We start from the raw sequence: 22,677 nt of genomic DNA, 5'->3' as shown, positions 1-22,677 counted from the left end.
CCAATAGCCATAAAAGAGTCTTCTTCTTAAATTAAGCTAATGATGTCAATAATGACTAGTGACCTACCCAAGGAATTGGTTTATATATATCCAAATTAACATTTTAAAACATATAAATTTTTTTCTAAGGAGTGTGTTTGATCCAACAGTAAAAATATCAATGTTGTGATCAGGTGGTCAAGCGGTTGCAATAGCCTCTCGACATTCTCAGGGTAAGACTGCATAGTTTTCACCCTCGACCTCACACATGCAAGAGTCTCGTGCATCAAGTATCCCCCCCCCTTTTTTATATAGATTTTTACTGCATGATGTATTTGAGTAAAAAAAATAGATGCTGGATTCTCTCAATGGTTATTTCTATGTCAATGTTTACTACAAAAATCTTGTCTTATATTTGACAATCTATAACCCCCATCCAGAGGGCTATTTCTTATCCATTTAATTGCTTTATTGTCTGGCCTTTAGAGATATAAAAGCTTCTTTTTTTTCTTGAGGAGGAAGTTATTAACATGCAAAAAAAAAAAAATATCTTCAATAATTGCAATATGTTAACAAACACTTGTTATTTATTTATTTATTTTTGTTGAGAGGGGAATTAATAGGAACATATCTAGGAAACCAAGGCACTCATTTGGTGATATATACTATTTTTAAATCAGGTGGCAGTGGAATAGAAGCGCAAGACTGGTCCTAACATACAAATTACATGCGTTCTTTATGTCTAGACACAAAATGCTGTGAAAAGATGTCCTTGCCCTTTTAGTCTTTGCAGCGTCCTGAAAGCAGAGAGGTAGCGTTCTTTCTCCCAAATTACATTGTTAAAAACAAAAAAAGACCCGTTTGGATAGCTGGGAAGTAATGATTTTTTTTTTTTTATAGAGAAAATTTATTATCTTAGGAACATAGTTCCAGAAGAGGCTGCATACAAGTTGAGGATGATGAAGGGAGGTGGAGTGTCATCCCAAAGACAAGATTGCTAAAACCTTGCTCCAGCAGTAGCTAAAGCATCAACGATACTATTGGCTTCTTTGAGACAATATAATGAGAAAAAATAATACAATTAAAATTACTACATAAAAAGAAATAGTCTTGAACGATGTATCCAATCTTTCAGGGGTCAATAAAAGAGGTCTTATTGAGATATCAATGGATTCCACGATGAATAGCAACAATCAAGGGTATTCTAATTGTAAGAGCTTTTGCAACAAGAGCAAAATTCCAAGCAATCTTGTTAGGCAAACAAAAATTGACTCGAGGAAGATCAGCACACACACCCAATGCTAGTTCTCCCTGGGTCTCCCTGGCTTGCACTTTCAACATTGAATTTAACAAAGGGAGCGTTAGAAGCTTCCCACTTGACCAACCTTATAGTATAGAGTCGAGATCCACACTCAACTTGAGGGAAATAATCTCAAGCAAAGTTGATGGCGTTTTTGACGATGGTAGTGCCGTTAAACTCTTGTTGTCTGAATGTGATATTCTAGTCACTTGTTCATATGTGCAAAAGAATATTGCAGAAGAAAGCCATTTTATGGGAATCTTCTCTATTGCTAACTCTATAGCTAAGGATGATTAGTCCAAGCATTTCATGAAGAGGTTTGTCCATGAGGAGTTGATCTAGACCAGCCATTTGCCAAATCTAAAAAACGAAGCTACAATCTTTGAAAAGATGATTAGATGATTGAAATTGATAAGAACAAAGTTGACAAAAGGGATCGAGCTGCAACCATCTATTGATAAGGATATTAGGCAAAGGGACCCTTTGATGAATGATCTTCTAGATGATATGTTGAACTTTCAGAGCTGTAGGAAACCTCCAAATTCTAAGCCATACAGGATCAACAATAGGTCTAATGCCATTAATAGCAATACTATAAGCGGAGGCTATAATGAAAGAACCTGATGAAGTCACCATCCACACCACCTTACCTTCAGTCGGGAATAAAGGAACAGGAATAGAGACAATATGCCAAGCAATATCTTGTGGCCACTAAAGGAATACCAGATCTGATTTCCACTCCCTGTTGACATTATTGATGAAGTCAGCCACTTGGGTTGGTGCATTTTTGTGGAAGAGGAAAGGAGGCTGTTGAGGGAGGATAAAAAGGGATCCAGTAATCACTTCAAGGATTGATTGGTGCTCCATTACCAACCCCGTTGAAAAGACCACTTGCTTAAAAGGTGTGATATCCTACTTTTTAAATTCGGTCTAATTAACCGCATTGACTTGGTTTGATCATATAGGGGTTGAACCGGAGAGAACCGACACAGGTACCATATGGAATATGGTAGCAAGGGTGACCTTGAACTCGAGTTGGCCTGACACAACCGAGCGGGTACCAAGTGTAATTCGTGCACCCAAGCCTTGCACTTGCACCACGAAGCCATGTACAAAAAGTAAAGGTACGTACTTGTATTTGTGGGTGCCAACGTAATGTAATATTATGTGGGAGTTTATTCCCATTGAAGTCCACATGAGATTTAACTCACCTGAGATATATCCACCTGAGATATACCCACCTGAGATATACCCAACTAAGATAGCCCACCTGAGATAGTCCACCAGAGATTTAGAAGATATTTTGGGGGCCCAGGTATAAAAGGGAAGACATTAATTGTCTTTTCCCTCATTAATGTTAGTTGGTCAGTGGGAGAGTAAAGAAGAGAGAGAAAGAAGAAGAAAGGAAAAGAGGAAGAAGAAGAAAGAAGAAGGGGAAGTTGACTATAGAGCTTCACCGGAGTTGGGTCTTGGTATTTCGAGTCTGGATTTATGATCAGCTCGCCGAGGTCTTCGATTTGAGGTAGGTATTGCACACATTTCAAAGATTCTTAGGAAAACCCCATCCTTAAACCCTATTTTTTATTTTTGGGAAAGAACCCACTTGGGTCTTGCAAATCCTACTTGGATAATCAAATCTAAGGTCTAATGGAAGGTGTGTATAATGATTTTGAAGGATTTGAAAGGAGTGTTGATGAAGATTTAGAGTATTTGGAGGTTCTTGAGCAAAAAAGTGAAATTTGAGGTTTCATTGGTGTTCTTGAAAAAGAGGTATGAATCTTCATTTTCTTTTGATTTGATCTTAGATCTAGGTTGAGGGTACGTGATTGGACCTGAGACAAGTGATTTGAGTCACTAGATCATTCCCAAACAAGTTCCTAAGCAGGAGGAAATTCGGGAATGATGTTGAAAAAATTTCATTCAAAGACTGGGGGGTATTTTTACCCCACCTCTCTTCTGGTTTTAGCCCTCCTGAGATCTCAGAACTCATATTCTAGGCTCTGGAGTAACCGGTGGGCTGAAATCTGTGGGCTACATAGCCCACCGGTCTTCTGATTTTAGCCCACCAGTCTTTTCAGAAATTTTCAGAATTGGTTCAAATATGATGGGTAACCCCCATTTATGATTCTAAACCCAATTTTATTGTTCAAACATGATGATTTTAACCATAACATAGTGAAATGACAAACCATTATATTTATGATAGGTCACACTCAATCTACACGTATCCACACATCGGATCTTTTTTGTACCTGGTACAAGCACCGTGTACATATACAGGTAAGTGGGAAGTGGACTCTGATTTAAATTCAAAATGTTATGCATCATTTAACATGTGTTAGCCTAGCCATGTCATCATATTACTTGTATGTAGACTAGACATCACATATGCCATATCATGTATTGTATGTGCATTTAAATAATATGCCACGTTTTGCTTTATGATGAATATCCTTTATGTCTTGATGTATGTGATGGAAGAATTTCATTTGGACATGACGTATATGCTAGACTAGATGCCGTAGTCAACTTGAAAACGAGTACATGATGGCACGTGGTATGGGATGCGTCGCCATCGTGTAATCGTACTATGCTCATGTAGAGGCATGTGGCTAGGATGTGATTTAACCTTGTGCTACGACCTTTCCCAATAGGGGTTTACATGTTGGGGAATCATTGGGGAGGGGAAAGCATCGGGTTGCAGTTGTCAAACTCCTGCAGCGGTTAGAAGTACTCACGGCTGATCGCTAGGACAGTCAGTAACCCCAGTGATATATTCAAAGAGCCGATCGTACTGCTTTTATTTTGGGAGGAGTCACCGATTTACTTTCTGTCATTTAAATTTATCAGGAGTCGGCTTGCATTTTAAATTTTGGTACCAACGGTGGACCTTCTCCGATAATCCTTTAGGCGTATCGTGGGATGGGGTTCGAGGCTCGTACCCAGGGTATACTCTCACTGTGGTTGTGAGTAGCATAAAACCTACGACCTAGTAATGTTGTTAAGCTAATAGGGTTAAAATGAATTGCATATATGCACATCTGTTTGGTGATTGTTTGTGTGGTCTTCCTTTTCACTTGCTGGGCTAATGAGGTCATCCCACATGCACAACTCTTTTTAGGTGATTTTGCAGGTTATCTGCCTGGCGATCAGGAGCTAGGCCTCACTGTGAAGTTTTCATCTGAGGACTGGTGGGTCCCTATCGAGTTCGAGCACTGTGCCGATTGTACGTGCGAGGATTGTGCTGCATGGCAGCTGTGACTCCTGAGTGATTCTTTTTTATTCTTTTGATGTACTCCCTTTTGTTACTTGATACTTAAATTGTTGTATTTTTGTATATATATTATGTCTTCGGGCCCAAATGTATATAACTTTTATAACTCAATTTGGGTATCAAGTATTTGAGAAACAATTACAGGTATTATTATGAACAGGTCTTCCGCTGAAAATACAAGTTCTATCTTAGATTAGTAGATGTATGTTGTATGACAGTTACTGCATTGTTTATCCTGACATGTTGTGAGTTAACCGGTATTAACTCAGTCATCGGCTCGGTTTAGTGTGAGCGGGGGTGTGACAAAAGATCTCTAGAAGAGCAAATTGAATTCCAACCCCATGAAGTGGAGGGAGAACATTGTGCATTCATGAAGAAAGAATGAGGAAAATATCTTTGCTTCACAGTGTTGCTACATAATGATGAAGAATTCAGGATGAGTTCCCAATCTTTCCTCGCCAAAAGAGCTAAGTTCATATTAGCAGAGTAATATTAAGACCTCCAAACCGTTTAGGCTGACAAATGGATTTCTAGGAAATAATGGTAATGTGAGCAGATTCCCCACTAGACCAGAAGAATTCCGCTCAAGGGGTTGAAATCTTTATGCACTGCCATCGGGATTTTAAAGCATGACATATAATGAAGAGGCATAAAGGACAATGTCATCTGAATCAAAACCAACTTACTAGCAAGACTCAAAAACTTTGATTTCCAAAGTTGAAGTTTAGAAAAGACATGATGGATTAGGTTGGAACAATGAGCTTTAGAAAGCTTGCCACTAATGAAGGGACTGCCAAAATAATAAGTGTCGATCGGCTGGTTGGGATGATGTGGAAAAAATCACTCAACTACCTACGTTGAGAAGAGGTGACACACGGGCTGAATTGAACTATTGTTTTCTGAAGGTTAATGGCTAGTCCAGAGGAGCTACAATATTCTTTAAGTATGACCTTCAAAGCTTTGGCTTCGGACGAAGTTACTTTCTCGAAGAACATAAGATCACCAGTGAAATCCAAATGAGAGATACTTTCACTTCCTCTCCCAAGTCTGATCCCATGAATAAGCTTCTCTTCCAAAGCAATAGCCAGATGTAGGAATNCAAGTGTAATTCGTGCACCCAAGCCTTGCACTTGTACCACGAAGCCATGTACAAAAAGTAAAGGTACGTACTTGTATTTGTGGGTGCCAACGTAATGTAATATTATGTGGGAGTTTATTCCCATTGAAGTCCACCTGAGATTTAACTCACCTGAGATATATCCACCTGAGATATACCCACCTGAGATATACCCAACTAAGATAGCCCACCTGAGATAGTCCACCAGAGATTTAGAAGATATTTTGGGGGCCCAGGTATAAAAGGGAAGACATTAATTGTCTTTTCCCTCATTAATGTTAGTTGGTCAGTGGGAGAGTAAAGAAAAGAGAGAAAGAAGAAGAAAGGAAAAGAGGAAGAAGAAGAAAGAAGAAGGGGAAGTTGACTATAGAGCTTCACCGGAGTTGGGTCTTGGTATTTCGAGTATGGATTTATGATCAGCTCGCCGAGGTCTTCGATTTGAGGTAGGTATTGCATACATTCCAAAGATTCTTAGGAAAACCCCATCCTTAATCCCTATTTTTTATTTTTGGGAAAGAACCCACTTGGGTCTTGCAAATCCTAGTTGGATAATCAAATATAAGGTCTAATGGAAGGTGTGTATAATGATTTTGAAGGATTTGAAAGGAGTGTTGATGAAGATTTAGAGTATTTGGAGGTTTTTGAGCAAAAAAAGTGAAATTTGAGGTTTCATTGGTGTTCTTGAAAAAGAGGTATGAATCTTCATTTTCTTTTGATTTGATCTTAGATTTAGGTTGAGGGTACATGATTGGACCTGAGACAAGTGATTTGAGTCACTAGATCATTCCCAAACAAGTTCCTAAGCAGGAGGAAATTCGGGAATGATGTTGAAAAAATTTCATTCAAAGACCTGGGGGTATTTTTACCCCACCTGTCTTTTGGTTTTAGCCCTCCTGAGTTCTCAGAACTCATATTCTAGGCTCTGGAGTAATCGGTGGGCTGAAATCTGTGGGCTACATAGCCCACCGGTCTTTTGATTTTAGCCCACCAGTCTTTTCAGAAATTTCCAGAATTGGTTCAAATATGATGGGTAACCCCCATTTATGATTCTAAACCCAATTTTATTGTTCAAACATGATGATTTTGACCCTAACATAGTGAAATGACAAACCATTATATTTATGATAGGTCACACTCAATCTACACGTATCCACACATCGGATCTTTTTTGTACCTGATACAAGCACCGTGTACATATACAGGTAAGTGGGAAGTGGACTCTGATTTAAATTCAAAATGTTATGCATCATTTAACATGTGTTAGCCTAGCCATGTCATCATATTACTTGTGTGTAGACTAGACATCACATATGCCATATCATGTATTGTATGTGCATTTAAATAATATGCCACGTTTTGCTTTATGATGAATATCCTTTATGTCTTGATGTATGTGATGGAAGAATTTCATTTGGACATGATGTATATGCTAGACTAGATGCCGTAGTCAGCTTGAAAACGAGTACATGATGGCACGTGGTATGGGATGCGTCGCCATCGTGTAATCGTACTATGCTCATGTAGAGGCATGTGGCTAGGATGTGATTTAACCTTCTGCTACGACCTTTCCCAATAGGGGTTTACATGTTGGGGGATCATTGGGGAGGGGAAAGCATCGGGTTGCAGTTGTCAAACTCCTGCAGCGGTTAGAAGTACTCACGGCTGATCGCTAGGACAGTCAGTAACCCCAGTGATATATTCAAAGAGCCGATCGTACTGCTTTTATTTTGGGAGGAGTCACCGATTTACTTTCTGTCATTTAAATTTATCAGGAGTCGGCTTGCATTTTAAATTTTGGTACCAACAGTGGACCTTCTCCGATAATCCTTTAGGTGTATCGCGGGATGGGGTTCGAGGCTCGTACCCAGGGTATACGCTCACTGTGGTTGTGAGTAGCATAAAACCTACGACCTAGTAATGTTGTTAAGCTAATAGGGTTAAAATGAATTGCATATATGCACATCTGTTTGGTGATTGTTTGTGTGGTCTTCCTTTCCACTTGCTGGGCTAGTGAGTTCATCCCACATGCACAATTCTTTTTAGGTGATTTTGCAGGTTATCTGCTTGGCGATCAGGAGCTAGGCCTCACTGTGAAGTTTTCATCTGAGGACTGGTGGGTCCCTATCAAGTTCGAGCACTGTGCCGATTGCACGTGCGAGGATTGTGCTGCATGGCAGCTGCGACTCCTGAGTGATTCTTTTTTATTCTTTTGATGTACTCCCTTTTGTTACTTGATACTTAAATTGTTGTATTTTTTTATATATATTATATCTTCGGGCCCAAATGTATATAACTTTTATAACTCAATTTGGGTATCAAGTATTTGAGAAACAATTACAGGTATTATTATGAATAGGTCTTCTGCTGAAAATACAGGTTCTATCTTAGATTAGTAGATGTATGTTGTATGACAGTTACTGCATTGTTTATCCTGGCATGTTATGAGTTAACCGGTATTAACTCAGTCATCGGCTCGGTTTAGTGTGAGCGGGGGTGTGCATTCATGAAGAAAGAATGAGGAAAATATCTTTGCTTCACAGTGTTGCTACATAATGATGAAGAATTCAGGATGAGTTCCCAATCTTTCCTCGCCAAAAGAGCTAAGTTCATATTAGCAGAGTAATATTAAGACCTCCAAACCGTTTAGGCTGACAAATGGATTTCTAGGAAATAATGGTAATGTGAGCATATTCCCCACTAGACCAGAAGAATTCCGCTCAAGGGGTTGAAATCTTTATGCACTGCCATCGGGATTTTAAAGCATGACATATAATGAAGAGGCATAAAGGACAATGTCATCTGAATCAAAACCAACTGTTAAGTTTGTCTCGAATTCTTGACCCGTTTTTAAGATTGACCCGATCCGACATATTTTGGTGGCGACCCGAATGGAAATTTTTTTGAGATCTGTGATGGAAGCAGAGCGGCCCAAGCCCGGAGCCCATCACTGATCTCGTATCTCGTATGGGGGTGCGGGGGCGTAGCCCCCGCGGTATGGTTCGACCGGATCGACCGCGACCTGATGGGTCGAACCGCTATTTGGCGTATATATATATATATATATAATGTACTGTTGCTTGTTGAGAGTCATTGTATTCTAGGGTTTTCACGAAGCTAGGGTTTCAGGGCGAGTTCTTCCTCGCCGCTGCTAGGGTGTAATCCTTCTTCTGCATAGTGAATCATCTTCTTCTTCGCCCGAGGACGTAGCACACCACCCTGGTGTGTGAACCTCGTTAAATCTCTGTGTCGTACGGATCTATTGTCTCTCTTTATTCGTGTTTCTTGGTGTTTGATCTAACACCAACTCACTAGCAAGACTCAAAAACTTTGATTTCCAAAGTTGAAGTTTAGAAAAGACATGATGGATTAGGTTGGAACAATGAGCTTTAGAAAGCTTGCCACTAATTAAGGGACTGCCAAAATAATAAGTGTCGATCGGCTGGTTGGGATGATGTGGAAAAAATCACTCAACTACCTACGTTGAGAAGAGGTGACACACGGGCTGAATTGAACCATTGTTTTCTGAAGGTTAATGGCTTGTCCAGAGGAGCTACAATATTCTTTAAGTATGAGCTTCAAAGCTTTGGCTTCGGACGAAGTTACTTTCTCGAAGAACATAAGATCGCCAGTGAAAGCCAAATGAGAGATACTTTCACTTCCTCTCCCAAGTCTGATCCCATGAATAAGCTTCTCTTCCAAAGCAATAGCCAGATGTAGGAATTTTGTCATCTTTTCTTAGAGTGTGGAGAAATGACATTGTCAAGATGTCTCACGCAGAAAAGTGACCAAACAAACTCATCGGGTCTGAAATCTGATTGGTTCTTGTTTACTTCATTCCAACTTTTTCAAAATCCCACTAGTTTTACATCAACGATGTAGTCTTTCTGAGAAACAGTTTACCTAAACTTGGCTAAAGAGCCGCCTTGCTTGGTTGGTGGCATTGTGCTGTAAATATAAAGAAAATGCAGATTTATTATCATTATTATTATTTTTTTAATTTAATACAAATCAGGAACATTATGTCTTATGAAAATTATGACATCTACCCTACCAAAAAAATTATAATTTCTATTGAAAAATAGCAATCAAATAGGCATAAGGTGAATTTATGTCATGTGAAAATTAGCACATCTATTGAGAAATAGAAATCAAATAGGTGTAAGATGAGAAAATATATTTTTTTCTACAATTCTACTATCCCTGTCATTTGTACACACAAAAAAAAAAAAAAAAAGGAAGAAAAATCTATCACGGTTCAAACTTCAAAGTAAGCAAACAACTTCTTTACGAAACAAGGATAAGACAACATACAATTATTACCCTCCCTAGACTCTGTAATTCCCAGCTTTTACATCTCACATTCCCGCTAAACAAACAGAACGTAAATGAGGAGGATATAACGAAGACCAAATCCTCTCTCCATGTGGGGAGAGGATTACCCTCCCCCTTACCTCTTTAGGCAGCACCTTGCTTGTACACAACTAGCAAATGCATCTTCAAATTTCTTGCCTCCCCCCTCCTTTTTTTCAATACCAAAAAATGGTGGAACCAAGTATCATTCTTTTTCTTTTTCTTCAGAACATTACCACCTCACCCCTATTCTTTCTCCCAGCACTGCCCCATCCCAATCCTCTGCAACCTCGCCCTACCTCCTGTTATTCTTCCCAACCCACTGCCCCACCACCTGTAGAGGCAACAAAGGAAACTACATAAAATGAAAACGTTGCAGAATGCACACACCCACACACAACACCTTTCTTCCCTGTACCCACTGTTTTCTGCTTCCAACAGACCCACAACCCTCTGTTAACTTACCATCTTGCACTTAACCCTCTTGTACAACCCACTCATGTACCTAAAACCCCAATCCTTCGTAAAACCAGCACTCTATATCACACCCAAATTCAACACCATACCACTCACAAGGGGTGTCAAACGGTTAGGCTTGATCTGGCCTCCTTGAGCCTCACCTTAATTTGGTTTGCACCATGACCGATCGATTATATAATTTGGCGGGTCTTCGTCAGGTTTCGAGCTTTAGTCAGGCTTCTACTAGTTGGGCTAATAGGGCATTAAGTGGGCTAACGCACTGTTTATCTCATACTTTCATCTTGATCCTTGCTTTTTACTTAGAATTTGACTTGGACTTTAGAAAACTTAATATATTTATTAAATCGTCAATAGTTAGGAAAGAATTTACACATAATATTCAATAATTGATAAAATAAAAATATATACCTTATAAATGGTTGGGCTGAATTAGGCTTGCACATGGTCGGGCCAATTGGGTGACCGTTGGGCTAACCCCTTGCATGGGAACGACTGATAATAAACGGGCCAAGCTTGAGCCTGACACATTTATTAATCGCACTAGACCAGTTTGGGAATTAAACCGGTGGACTCAATCGAATCGAACCTAAAATCGACACATGTAGCACTCACACCATACCGCCCACTCTACTCATTTACACTTTGCTTAGGCCATACCACCCTATACTCCCTTGCAAGCCCTTCTCCATCTACGAACAAGCCCTTGAAAAACCCTACAAATAATCCCTGAAATCCTCTGCGAGTACTCCCTAGAACTTGCCACCATCAACCTTTGTTGTATAAAAACCCATCCCTACGCGGCAAGCCCCATATTCCTTGCCACCCTTGCTAGCTCCCGCATCGCCCCTAGCCTCAACTTGCTTGCCGCAACCCAACCTAGCTTCCTCTACGTGCAACTTGCTCCGTCACTTGTGACAATTATCCTTACACTCCTATTTCCCACAGCACCCCTACATTTCCTATAACCTATGCCCCCTCCCTACTATATCCTACCCAATGTTCACCCTTTCTCTGTGTGCTTGCAACCCCAACCCTCTCATTGCCTTCTACCCCAACCCCACCCTCTCAGATCTAACTCTACTTGTCACCCAAGATGAAAACCCCACCCCTCCCTCTGCATCTTCATCACGAAGAAGACACCATTTTTTTGGTATTTAAAAAGGGGAAAAACCCAAGACCTTCCCAGACCGAATAACAGTCGGTTGTTCTTTGGGCAAGGGTCCAACCTCACGATTGTTCTATCGGGATCGATTGCTTAAGAGCCTGACTCAACTTGATATGTTTAAATCTCATTTGGAGCCCTTTTACTTAGCTTGTTTGGTTTATTTAGCCTGCCATATTTAAAGATAAATGGCTCAATAACTTTTTAAAGCTTGTGTAGCCCGATTAAAGATTAACATCCAACTGACCATGTATAAACCATGTACAGATAGGATAATGCCTAACTTATGAAGATCGATTACTTGAACGGACTGACGACTATAATGCAAAATCCTAATAGAAGAGGACCAATTAGCCCGACCGAAACTGACCCGGACTGTAGGATTGTCACCCCTATTTTAGGGGACCGGTTGACTCGTAATCACCTACCAGAAGCATTAAATGGGGGAGTAGAGAGATTGAAAGACAAAAAAAAATTAAAACGTAAAAGGGTTGAGAAATTGAGTTGAAAGGGAAATGGAATGCACCACCAACGCCAAACACATGGGACCACAACCATCAATACCTCCACCACACAATCTACCTTTCCTCCTACTTGTTGCTGCCCAATACTCACGCACACAACCCCCTCCCACCCCAAAATAACAAGCACACTTAAGCTGTTACCCGCACTCTCTCTCTCCTCTTCACTCCATCTGTCCCCTTGGTATTCGCCCCCTTTCTCTCTCTAAAAAGTCTCAACTCTCCCTTAAACCCCTCGCATTCTCCTCTATCCTTATTCCATTCCGTCCACTTGCAAGTTGAAACAGAATCTCTGCTTCTTATCTCCTCTGCAAATCTGCTTTAATCTTGGAACCGTACTAGAGAAAAAAGAAGTCTTAATGGAAGGTGTTTTGGGTTTACCAGCTACTGGTGGTGGTGGTGGTGGAGGAGGAGCTTCTTCCGGAAGCTCCGGAAATGGGTCGATGTCGACGGTGTCGAAGGCAGAAGTGGTAGAGCAGGACTACGTGGGTATGTTGTCTGAGGTTTCTTCCTACCCACCTGAGTCTGAGCTCGAGCTTGGGCTGGGGTTGAGCATTGGCGGTGCGGGAAAGGTTGCTAATAAGCCTTCTGCTTGGGGAGAGTATGGTAGGATCTTGACGGCTAAAGATTTCCCTTCTATTGTCACTCGTGGTGCATCTGCTTCTTCTTCTTCGTCTCCTGGTACTGCGAGAGCTAATGGTTCTGGTACCCCTGTTTCTGGTACCAAGAGAGCTGCTGATTCTGCTCCTCAGGATGTTGGATCTGGTAATGGTTCCAGGTATGATTCATTTGACAAAGATTAAGCTCTTCTTGTTTCTCTTTATTTTTCTTTATTGTTTACACTGCCTTTCTGTTCAGTATTCTAAAATTTGTTCATTTGAGGAATTTTGCTGCTTGTTCTAGTTAGTGTTTGGGTTTTGTGAACCTTGAGTTTTGGCTACTTTTTGTCACCGTTCATATTTTAGGTTGATTATACTGGTTCTTCATTCATGAAATTTGTTTATTTGTTGGAAGCAGTCAGGTTGTGGGATGGCCACCTATAAGGGCTTACAGGATGAACAGCTTGGTTAGCCAAGTGAAGGCCTCATCTACTGAAGAGGAAGAACGTGTGATCACCGGTAAGAACAAAAGTAAGGATGTCCCAGTGAAGGCTACTAACAATTGTAACAACGAGAACAAAGGGAGTGTTCAGGAGAAAGGGCGTGTGCCCAGTTCCCTCTTTGTGAAGGTGAACATGGATGGTGTACCTATTGGGAGGAAGGTGGATCTAAATGCTCATAACTGCTATGAGACCCTGGCTCAAACATTGGAGGAGATGTTCCACAGTCCCACCACAACCATTAATATTAGATGTGAGCTTTCTTCCATTGTCTATGCTTTTCAGTAATATAAGTGAAACTATTTAGGAATTTTTAACACTGTTTAACATCCATCTGATTGGAGTAACAAGCTCATCATGAATTATGAATTCATCCAAAAAAATCTGTGCTGGCTGAATCTGTGTTACTGAATGATGCCTTACTCTGTTGTAATTAATGTTGGTTGCTGAAATCAGCTTTTAGATGTATGTGAAAGTAAAGTAGAGAAATTGTGTGCTATATGTGACTATTCATTGATCAATGGAATAAATGTTTCTTTTTCTTTGATTTCTTGAGTCGATGTATTGCTTTATTTTTTGTTTGATAGTGGAATTGTGTCTGAAATTAGGTTCAGGTGGAGAAAAGGAACATGGTACAATTGTGGAAGCAACAAAGCCCTTAAAATTGTTGAATGCATCATCTGAATTTGTGCTTACTTATGAAGACAAAGAGGGAGATTGGATGCTTGTGGGGGATGTTCCTTGGGGGTATGTGTTCATTCCATTCAATACGAAATATTTACATAATAGGTTTACACACACACACACACACCCTTCCCCCTTACATGCATACATTTACGTAGAGACATATATGGTGACATAAATGACTTAGAAATGCTTTCTTTTAGGGTTTTTGTATAGATAAAATTGGGTTTTGGTGTCCTATATTTCTCCTTGTGTTTCCATGTCCTTAGATACCCCCTTGACATTATTCAGATACTCCTCGGATCTTCTTCTTATGGTAAATAAAAAGACAGTTATTTAATGGGAAAAGTGTTGAATGTATTTTTCTTCTCTAAATCATAGGGAGGAAATTGCTTCCCCTAAATAAAACTTTCCTGCTTTGAATAATTTTTATCCTATAAGATAATTGGAATTGGTACTTCTTTATGGCTTGTTTTGAAAAGGGGACGAGGGTGGTGAGAGGTTAAGGCACCGTTTGACAACGTTTTGTTTCTGTTATTTCTACATTTTCTTGTTCCCAGAAACGAAGAAATAGCCTAAAAAGCGTTTGATAAAGTTGTTCTGTTTCACCCGTTTCTAGAAACATAAACCAAAATTTATGCTTATTTACAATTCTAGAAACGACTTTGACGAAACAAGTCCGACTTGTTTCGTCATTTCTAGAGACGAATTTGAGAGGAAAAAAAGGCTGTTGTGCCCGATATTTTTTAAACCTAAAAAGAGGCAACCGAACCCTCTCTCCCTTTTGGGCATCCGATGATACTATTGGGGTTTTTAGTGGCATTATGTCTGTAAAAAAACGTTTTGAGAAACAGGTTTATCAAACACCAAAAAATCTGTTTTTGTTTCCAGAAAAGTGGAAAGCCGTTTCTACTATTTCTAGACACAGAAATAGCAGAAACGTTATCATACGGTGCCTAAGAGATGTTACATATGATGGATTATATATGCCAAGCACCAGAATTCAAGGGAAAGTTTTATGTTCTATATAACAACAATTACACACAGGTTTCTTTGCAACTTAACCACCCTGAAGACTGGAAGGGAAAGAACATGGTTTCAGCATCTTAGTCACATTCGAATAGAAGGAGAAAATAGGGAAATGAACAATGAAAGCTTACACACTCATGAAAAATGTTTAAATAAAAGGGCAGTAACCCGGTGCAAATGTCATTTTACATGGTCATGAAGGGTGCATTTTGGTTGGTCTTACCTTTAGTTTTTCACGAAATGGATGCCTCAGATTTAAACCTTTGTCTTCAAACCGAAACCTGAGCTTTTTACCACCCCTCCATGTGATGGAATGAATGAAATGGATCACGCTTTGAAAATCTGTCCCCTTCTTACCTTGCTTCATCATTAATTTATTACTTCACTAATGCTTACATTTTTCTACAATACCTTTTATGTAGCATGTTCCTTAATACTGTGAAGAGGCTTAGAATCATGAGGACTTCTGAGGCTAATGGTCTTGGTATGTGTGCAATCAACCTCATCATTTTCATTTCCTTGATTTTTTTTAGTAACTATTAAGTTATCTCTTGCAGCTCCAAGATTTCAAGAAAGGAATGAGAGACAAAGAAACAAGCCCATCTAGTAGTGTCATCATTCTCCTTGGTAAAATAAGAAGAAGAAAATTCAAACTTACAAAGAGTGCTCAAGGAAAAGAAAATGTAGAAACTGAAGAGTCAGAACACTTTGCCACATACAGATCAGTCTCACAGTGCTTGCTTGATTGCGTTTTTGGTTGTTTTCTCACCCCATTCTTTGGGAATTATAGCCTTTATTTTGATGTAACGCATACACGTTTCATTTTCACCTTTTCTCATCACGTGCATAGTTGAAGACTTTTTTTCATACTGTAAATATGAGAGTGTTTGATTGCTAGGATTTTTAGTTTTGCTGCATCCTGGATGGACTTAGCTTTCATTGGTGATGAAAGGAAGTTGCTTGGTTTCTATTGTTTTAATCTTTCTTTCTGCTTGGTGGCCTTGTCTTGCACTTAGAACTTTTTTTTTATTCCCATCCCTCGCCACCCCACCCACCCCCACCCCACCCCCAACCCCCCCAAAAAAAAAAAAATGGCATTGGATGGTGTTGGGGAAAAGTTGTGCTTTGGAGAATCATAGATGATCTGTTTCATCTTTACGGAAACCCTTGTGTGCCTCTCCCTCCAGATGTCAGTGATGTAAACATCTGTATTGGTATTATAGTAACTCAATTTGAGAGAGACTTTGTTGAATGTTTTTTAAGGTTTTGGGCCATGCCAGTTGATACAGCATTGAACAGAATGAAGATGAGGAATGATACCATTATGGCATATGACTGAATGCGGAATTGGGATCCACATCATCGAACCTCCACGAATGTTTGGGACTAAGAGCTTGAATCATGATGATGACTAGGAGTTTAATGGGGGTTGTGAGCATGATGATGCCATTAGAAAGTTGAAAATGTTCTCTCAGTCCGATCTGTATATGGCTTCGGGTCATCCTCAGTCTATACTCAACAATTACGTCTGATTTACCTTGCTTGTTTATAAACATGATCCATTTAAACCTTGATGCTGTCATGAGCATTAACAGCTTGTTGTAAAGAGGTAAAGCAGTTAATCTTTTTGACCTCCATTTGAATTCATATCAGTTGCAGGAAGCCAGGGCTGAAGAAAGCTGAATATTAGTACCCTTCCTTCCCCTACCCCCCCCTCCCACACCCCCACCCCACCCCCACCCCCACCCCATCCCCCCAAAAAAAAGGAAAATAAAAAAAGGGGAGCTGAAGACTGAAGCTGATTGTTATAGGGGACAGTCTGTAAAAAAATTGGTGACTTGCTATAATCGGACGGCAGGATGCATGGCATGTGACTTTGATTTGAAGATCTCATGGAACGGATTACTTTGCTTGGTGGTGGTGATCATGATTTCTAGATCTTCAGGGGTTCCATTGCATGGTAGGTGCAAACCTACAGTGGATTCTCCATTTGATGGAGAAACTCCTATAATCAGGAATTCGAATAATATTGATGGCTATTCATTAGATCTTTCACTATTAGAAAGTGAAGTTAAAGGAAAACCCCTCTATTTCGTTTTGGCATAAAGTGAAAATTTCATTTGTTTACCCTCAAAGGGGCTTTCTTTTTTGGTTTGCTTTTCTTGTTCTCTAATTATTCATGAGTGAAGACTGAGGAGGGGACCCACCAACTTAAATTCTTCTTCTTCTTCTTCTCCGTATTTTTTATTATTTAAAAATTCATCCAATTGTGGTAGTGAGCAGAACCATGGTCATTTTTATCATACACAGACCGTATCTGAAAGGGTGATTAGAATCATTCCTTCGGTAATCCTCTCACAATCAAGCCTGCAATGAGCTTATAGGATTCATTAGAGAGGTGAGACTACTATTTTGGATTGAAAATGCTAATTGTGATCTCACTGCCCAATCACATGTAAGATAAATTTTTTACCACGTCCAACCCCGCAATTTTACGGAGTTTCTGATGCAAGGGATACCATTTTTGATGTTGAGATAATGTGCAAATGAGAGGGGGGGGGGGCTGGGGTTGGGTAAGTGTGGATGATTTCTAGCTCATCTGAGAAGGGTCTCCGATTGAAAGTTCTGCATTAAACATCTTGAGTCCATGTGCTCAACTGCATGTTCCTATGCAATTTTTTAGTACCTGATGAGTTGGATTATGGGGGAATGGAAAGAAAATCCTCACCAGGGCAGTGCATACAATTTGCTCTGCATCATTCTTATCCAGATTGACAGGCATTAAGATCCTCCATCTCATTCAACCCTGTATCACCTCATATCAGGCTTCATTTTGCCTTTAAAGAGGGCACATGTGGCTGGTACCTAGCTGATTTGTCACAACAGATCTTAAATCTGAAGACACCTTATCACTGAAGTTGCGAACTAGGGTGACATATTTAAGCTTTAATGGTTGGCCTGATTAAATTTTGTTCTTGAATGCTGAGCTGAAGTAGAAACCTATTAGGTATTCTTCTGTATGAGCAGTTGTGCAATGGGCCAAACCCAAACCAAATACATCAGTAAATTCTTGACTGGAATAGGTGATTCTGGTTGAATCGGATCAGAATTGGCGATTTTCTGTCCCAACCAATTTGAATCAGCCGGTTCATACTGTTCCACTGTGTTCTGTGTCTGGATAACTAAAATTCAAAATAATTCAAGATAGGAGCTTTTAACTAACTTTTAGAAAATTTCAAATTAAGGATTCATGCAGAACAGTCATGCCAAATCTTATTCATAAAATAGCCTATAAAAGAAAATATGGCTGTGGATTCATCATACAATCCAATGTCCAAATTTGTTACAAATGAACATGGAGAAGCCAGAAAGAAACATTAGAGTTACATCCCAAGAATGAAAAAGTACTCTGGCATAACATGATCGGATCCTATTTTTGTGGGAGTAACTGAAAACTATGGACATCACAAGGGAAACCTTATTAAAGAGAATTAATTTTAAAAAAAAATGTTGTACCCCTGCATCACCTAGACAACACCAACTGGATTGATGATACATACTTTAATTGGGAAAGAGAGAAAAAAAAAAAAAAAATTGAAAAAGAGAAAAGCTACATACAAAAGAAGAATTAAACAAAGGAACAGCCAGAGGAAACATGGCTTATGCTCCTAAAGAAGGGCTGTTACAGGTGAGGTGCTAAATATTGGCTTATCTTTGATAGCATTTGTGCCACTGTTACTGCTACTGCTTTTCCTCCTGGGTTTTGCTTCTCCGAGCATTGTTATAACATCTCTCATTGAAGGTCTGTCCTTTGGGGACTTGGCAGTACACAGAAGAGCGATACGAAGGACTAGAAGCATCTCTTCTTGAACATGTTTGCACTGACTACCTATGCTTGGGTCTAGTGATTCTTCTAATGGTCTGTTGTTTCTAATTTTGCCACGGACCCATTCCACAATGTCGATAGATTCCCCGAACTCAGGGTCTAGAGGCCTTCTTCCAGTGAGAAGCTCCATGAGTACAACACCATAGCTGTATATGTCACTTTTTTCATCTACCTTTAGTGTGTATCCATATTCTGCCATAGAAGAATGAGAAGTCAGAAACAAAACTATCATACAGTAATTTAAAAATCACTATGGAGTTGGTGAAGTGTACTTATTCTATCACACCTGCTTCAGTGTTTTCTTACTAAAACATTATCATATCAACTATTCAATCCAATCTATAGAGTTTAGTTATATTAATATTGAATGGTGGGTTCTTTTCTCCTTCCCCCGCAATTTTATAGCTTCAGTATGTGAGCCTAGATGGGCTAAATAGTTTGGTAAAATAGTTACGATAGTGTGTGCTGTACTGTTAAAGAGAAAATGATAAATGATGAATTGATCTTAGTTAAATTGATACTTAGTCAATGTACATAGAAACTCACCAGGAGCAATGTATCCGTAGGATCCAGCAACAACCGACACCGTCTGGTTCTTCTGAACCATCATCTTTGCCAATCCAAAATCAGCAATTCTTGCCTCTAGATTTGCATCAAGCAATATGTTGTTAGACTTAACGTCTCGGTGGATGACCGATGGGTGGCAGTCGTGGTGGAGGTAGGAAAGCCCCTGGGCAACACCGACGGCGACATTATATCTTGACACCCAGTCGACTAACAACTTCCCAGCCTGTTTGCCATGTAATGCCTCCCCAAGGCTTCCATTGTTCATGTACTCATATACCATCATTACATTGGTGTCATTGTGAACATAGCCCAGTAATCTCACTATGTTTCTATGTCGAAGTCTTCCTAGGAGATTCACTTCTCTTACTATATCATTGTTGCTTCCTGGCTCTATATCTATATCAGCTCCTGACCTCCACAGCTTTTTAACAGCCACAACTGTATGTGGCCTTTGAATCTCAGCTTTGTAGACTATACCAGTTCCACCCATACCAATCACATTTGATTCCTTAATGCAGGCAAGTATGTCATTACTTGTGAACCCAAGTCTTTGGAATGCCATCAATCTCCAAGGCCACTCTCCATTGGTGCCTATGTCGAATCTATCTCCGAAGAAGCTTCCATTGAATAACCATCTCTTGTACAACTTTTGCCCACCAAAAACTGCAAACCCAACAGCGAGAACTGCTGAAACTCCGATAAGCCATCCTGCAATTATGTGTTTGATGTGCATCACCCTTCGGCTTGACGATTTTGTTGGGTAGCTTTGAGAGCATGGAGGGAGTACCCCACCACAGAGACCAGCATTGCCTGTAAGATCATCAGGGCTTATTGTACTCAGAATTCCATTTGTGGGAACAGGACCCTCAAGTTGGTTATGGGACACATTGAGCACCTCTAAGGCTGGTGAGCTACCAAAGTTATCTGGTAGCCTACCAGTAAGAGAATTGTTGGACAGATCAAGAATGGCTAATGTGGGCATCATTGCTATTGCTGTCGGTATCTCTCCTGTGAGCTGGTTGCTCCCGAGGTTCAGATTCACCAGCTTCTCACATGAGGCTATACTTTCTGGAATGTTTCCAGTGAGACGGTTTGCTGATAGATCAAGCACTGCAAGGTTTGGCAAGTCCTGGAACTGAGCTGGGATTTCACCTTCCAAGTTATTGTTGGAGACCAAGAAATTTTCAAGATTTGGTATTGAAAGAATGCTGGAAGGAAGAGATGATTGTAGATGATTTTTGGAGAGGTCAATGAACGAAAGAGATGTTGATGAGGCGATGTCACCTGGTATCTCACCGGTGAGACTATTGTTGGCTAACTCCAAACGTTGAAGCTTCTCAAGCTTTCCTAGCCCAGGTGGAATGGTTCCAGAAATAAGATTGTTTTGCATCCTAAGTCGGATTAGTGAGTGACATGACGATAGTCCAATTGGGATTGGACCTGAGAATTCATTGTTGAAGAGAATAAGTTTGGAAAGGCTGTTACCATTGCATAAGCCAGGAGGAATCTCACCCGAGAGTGAGTTTGATGACACATCAAGCCATTGCAGTGATGAATTCTTCCCAAGGGTCATTGGAAGAGGACCTGTCAAAGAATTGTTCCACAGCTCCAGGACCTGCAATTGTGGCAGATTACCGAGCCCAATTGGAACTGAACCTGTCAATTGGTTGCACATCAGATTCAGTAGCTTAAGATTCTTCAGATCAGCTAACTCAGCCGGAATTGCTCCCGAGAACTGGTTATTGGAAAGATCCAATAACTCCAATGATGTAATGTTGCCAATTTGGGGTGGAATCCTTCCTTTGAAGTTGTTATTGTATAAGAACACTGTGTTCAATTGCTTCAGCCTTCCTAATTCAGCTGCAATCTCACCGCCGAGAGTTCCAACTGCTAAGTCGAGATACTGAAGATTAGTGAGATTACCGAACTCTGCTGGAATTCCACCTTCAAATCCATTGTATCCAAGAATGATAGTCTCAAGTGATGAAAGCTGCCCAAGCTCTCCTGGTATTTGACCTGTGAGGTTGTTACCTGAAAGACCAAGGAACTTCAATTTCTTTAAATTCTTGAAAGATATAGGGATCGAACCTTCAAAGAAGCTCCCTCTGAAATCTAGGGTCTCAAGCGATGTTGCATTTCCAAGATATTCGGGGAGCAGACCGGAGAAGTTGTTGCTGGACGCATTGACAAGTACCAGTCCTGCAAGGCTTCCTAGACCTGCTGGAAAGCCACCCATGAAGTTGTTCTGACTGGCATCAATATACCTGAGTTGGGTAAGATTGGATATTGATTCTGGCAATGATGATGTGAACCCATTGCAGCTTATGTTAAGGACATTGAGACTGTGTAGCTGTCGGATGTCATCGGATACATGGCCACTGAGGTTCATGTAGGAGAGATCAAGCTTCTCAACAGCACCATTGGAGTTGCACCAAACTCCAGTCCAATTGCAGTGAATTGAGTGATCTACAGAGCGGCTGGATGGCAGATTCCAGTCTTGAAGGTGTTCCATTGGATCGATAATGCTCTTCTTTATCGATAATAAAGCTGATACTTCATTTTTTGATACAACAATGGGTGCTAAATCTGTTGCCAAAACAAGAGAAAGGCCAATGCAATAGAAGAAGAACAGTAATTGGATCTTCATTTCCATGTTCTTCTCCTCTTTCTTTCTATCCTTCTCTTAGTTTTCAGCCATTCCCGTTCCCAAGTCAGAACAGGGGATTAGAGAGGTATAGAAGGTAGTGAGTGAGAAAGGAGAGACTGATATACGAGGAAAGGTCTAAGAAGATTATTGTGAGTTTGTGCAATTAAAATATGGGATTATTGTTAATTTTTTTTCTTAAGCTCGTGAGGTCTTGGGTTCTGCAACAGCTGTTACTCTGCATCTAATAACTGGAAAGCTTTGGACTTATTGAAAACCACCCCGACATTAAACATGGAGAGAATGTGTCCAAGTCACTCCTACAATTTTTTATCCCGTTTCTTCTCCTTCCATGATCATTGTCAACCCAAATGGCTAAGTGGGTGATAACAGAACCACCCCCCCCCCCCTTTTTAACTCCTTTCTCTTCTTTTTTTCTAGTTGGATTAGAATTTTGATCAGTTAAATTATAGTTCAGAAGTACTACCAGAGCATATATGTGCTGCAGTCATCAGAGCTGCAATGTAAATTTTCATTCCTAACCTCAGAGATTCATCAGTGATGGATATTTTGATCAGTAACTCA

The 22,677-nt window shown here is 40.1% G+C and overlaps 2 protein-coding genes and 1 long non-coding RNA gene across 3 annotated transcripts; 2 read left to right on the top strand and 1 right to left on the bottom strand.

Annotated features, from left to right (window-relative positions):
• Positions 1-3,011: 3,011 nt before the first annotated feature.
• Positions 3,012-4,628, top strand: LOC122091006. The gene is made up of 3 exons (XR_006143787.1): positions 3,012-3,049; positions 3,486-3,559; positions 4,401-4,628. It is a non-coding gene; the product is annotated as an uncharacterized LOC122091006 (long non-coding RNA).
• Positions 4,629-12,292: 7,664 nt separating this feature from the next.
• Positions 12,293-15,974, top strand: LOC122090734 (auxin-responsive protein IAA13-like). The gene is made up of 5 exons (XM_042660424.1): positions 12,293-12,961; positions 13,201-13,535; positions 13,891-14,029; positions 15,418-15,479; positions 15,553-15,974. The coding sequence occupies exons 1-5, from the start codon at positions 12,543-12,545 to the stop codon at positions 15,600-15,602; spliced, it is 1,005 nt and encodes a 334-aa protein (XP_042516358.1). The 5' UTR covers positions 12,293-12,542; the 3' UTR covers positions 15,603-15,974.
• Positions 15,975-18,242: 2,268 nt separating this feature from the next.
• LOC122091138 (MDIS1-interacting receptor like kinase 1-like) lies at positions 18,243-22,405 on the bottom strand. The gene is made up of 2 exons (XM_042660976.1): positions 19,428-22,405; positions 18,243-19,073 (listed from the first exon to the last, which is right to left on the bottom strand). The coding sequence occupies exons 1-2, from the start codon at positions 22,099-22,101 to the stop codon at positions 18,664-18,666; spliced, it is 3,084 nt and encodes a 1,027-aa protein (XP_042516910.1). The 5' UTR covers positions 22,102-22,405; the 3' UTR covers positions 18,243-18,663.
• Positions 22,406-22,677: the final 272 nt, after the last annotated feature.

Source organism: Macadamia integrifolia, chromosome 10 (assembly GCF_013358625.1).
Source record: "Macadamia integrifolia cultivar HAES 741 chromosome 10, SCU_Mint_v3, whole genome shotgun sequence".
In the NCBI taxonomy this organism is placed as follows: Eukaryota; Viridiplantae; Streptophyta; class Magnoliopsida; order Proteales; family Proteaceae; genus Macadamia; species Macadamia integrifolia.
This window is presented reverse-complemented; position numbering and strand designations above follow the sequence as displayed.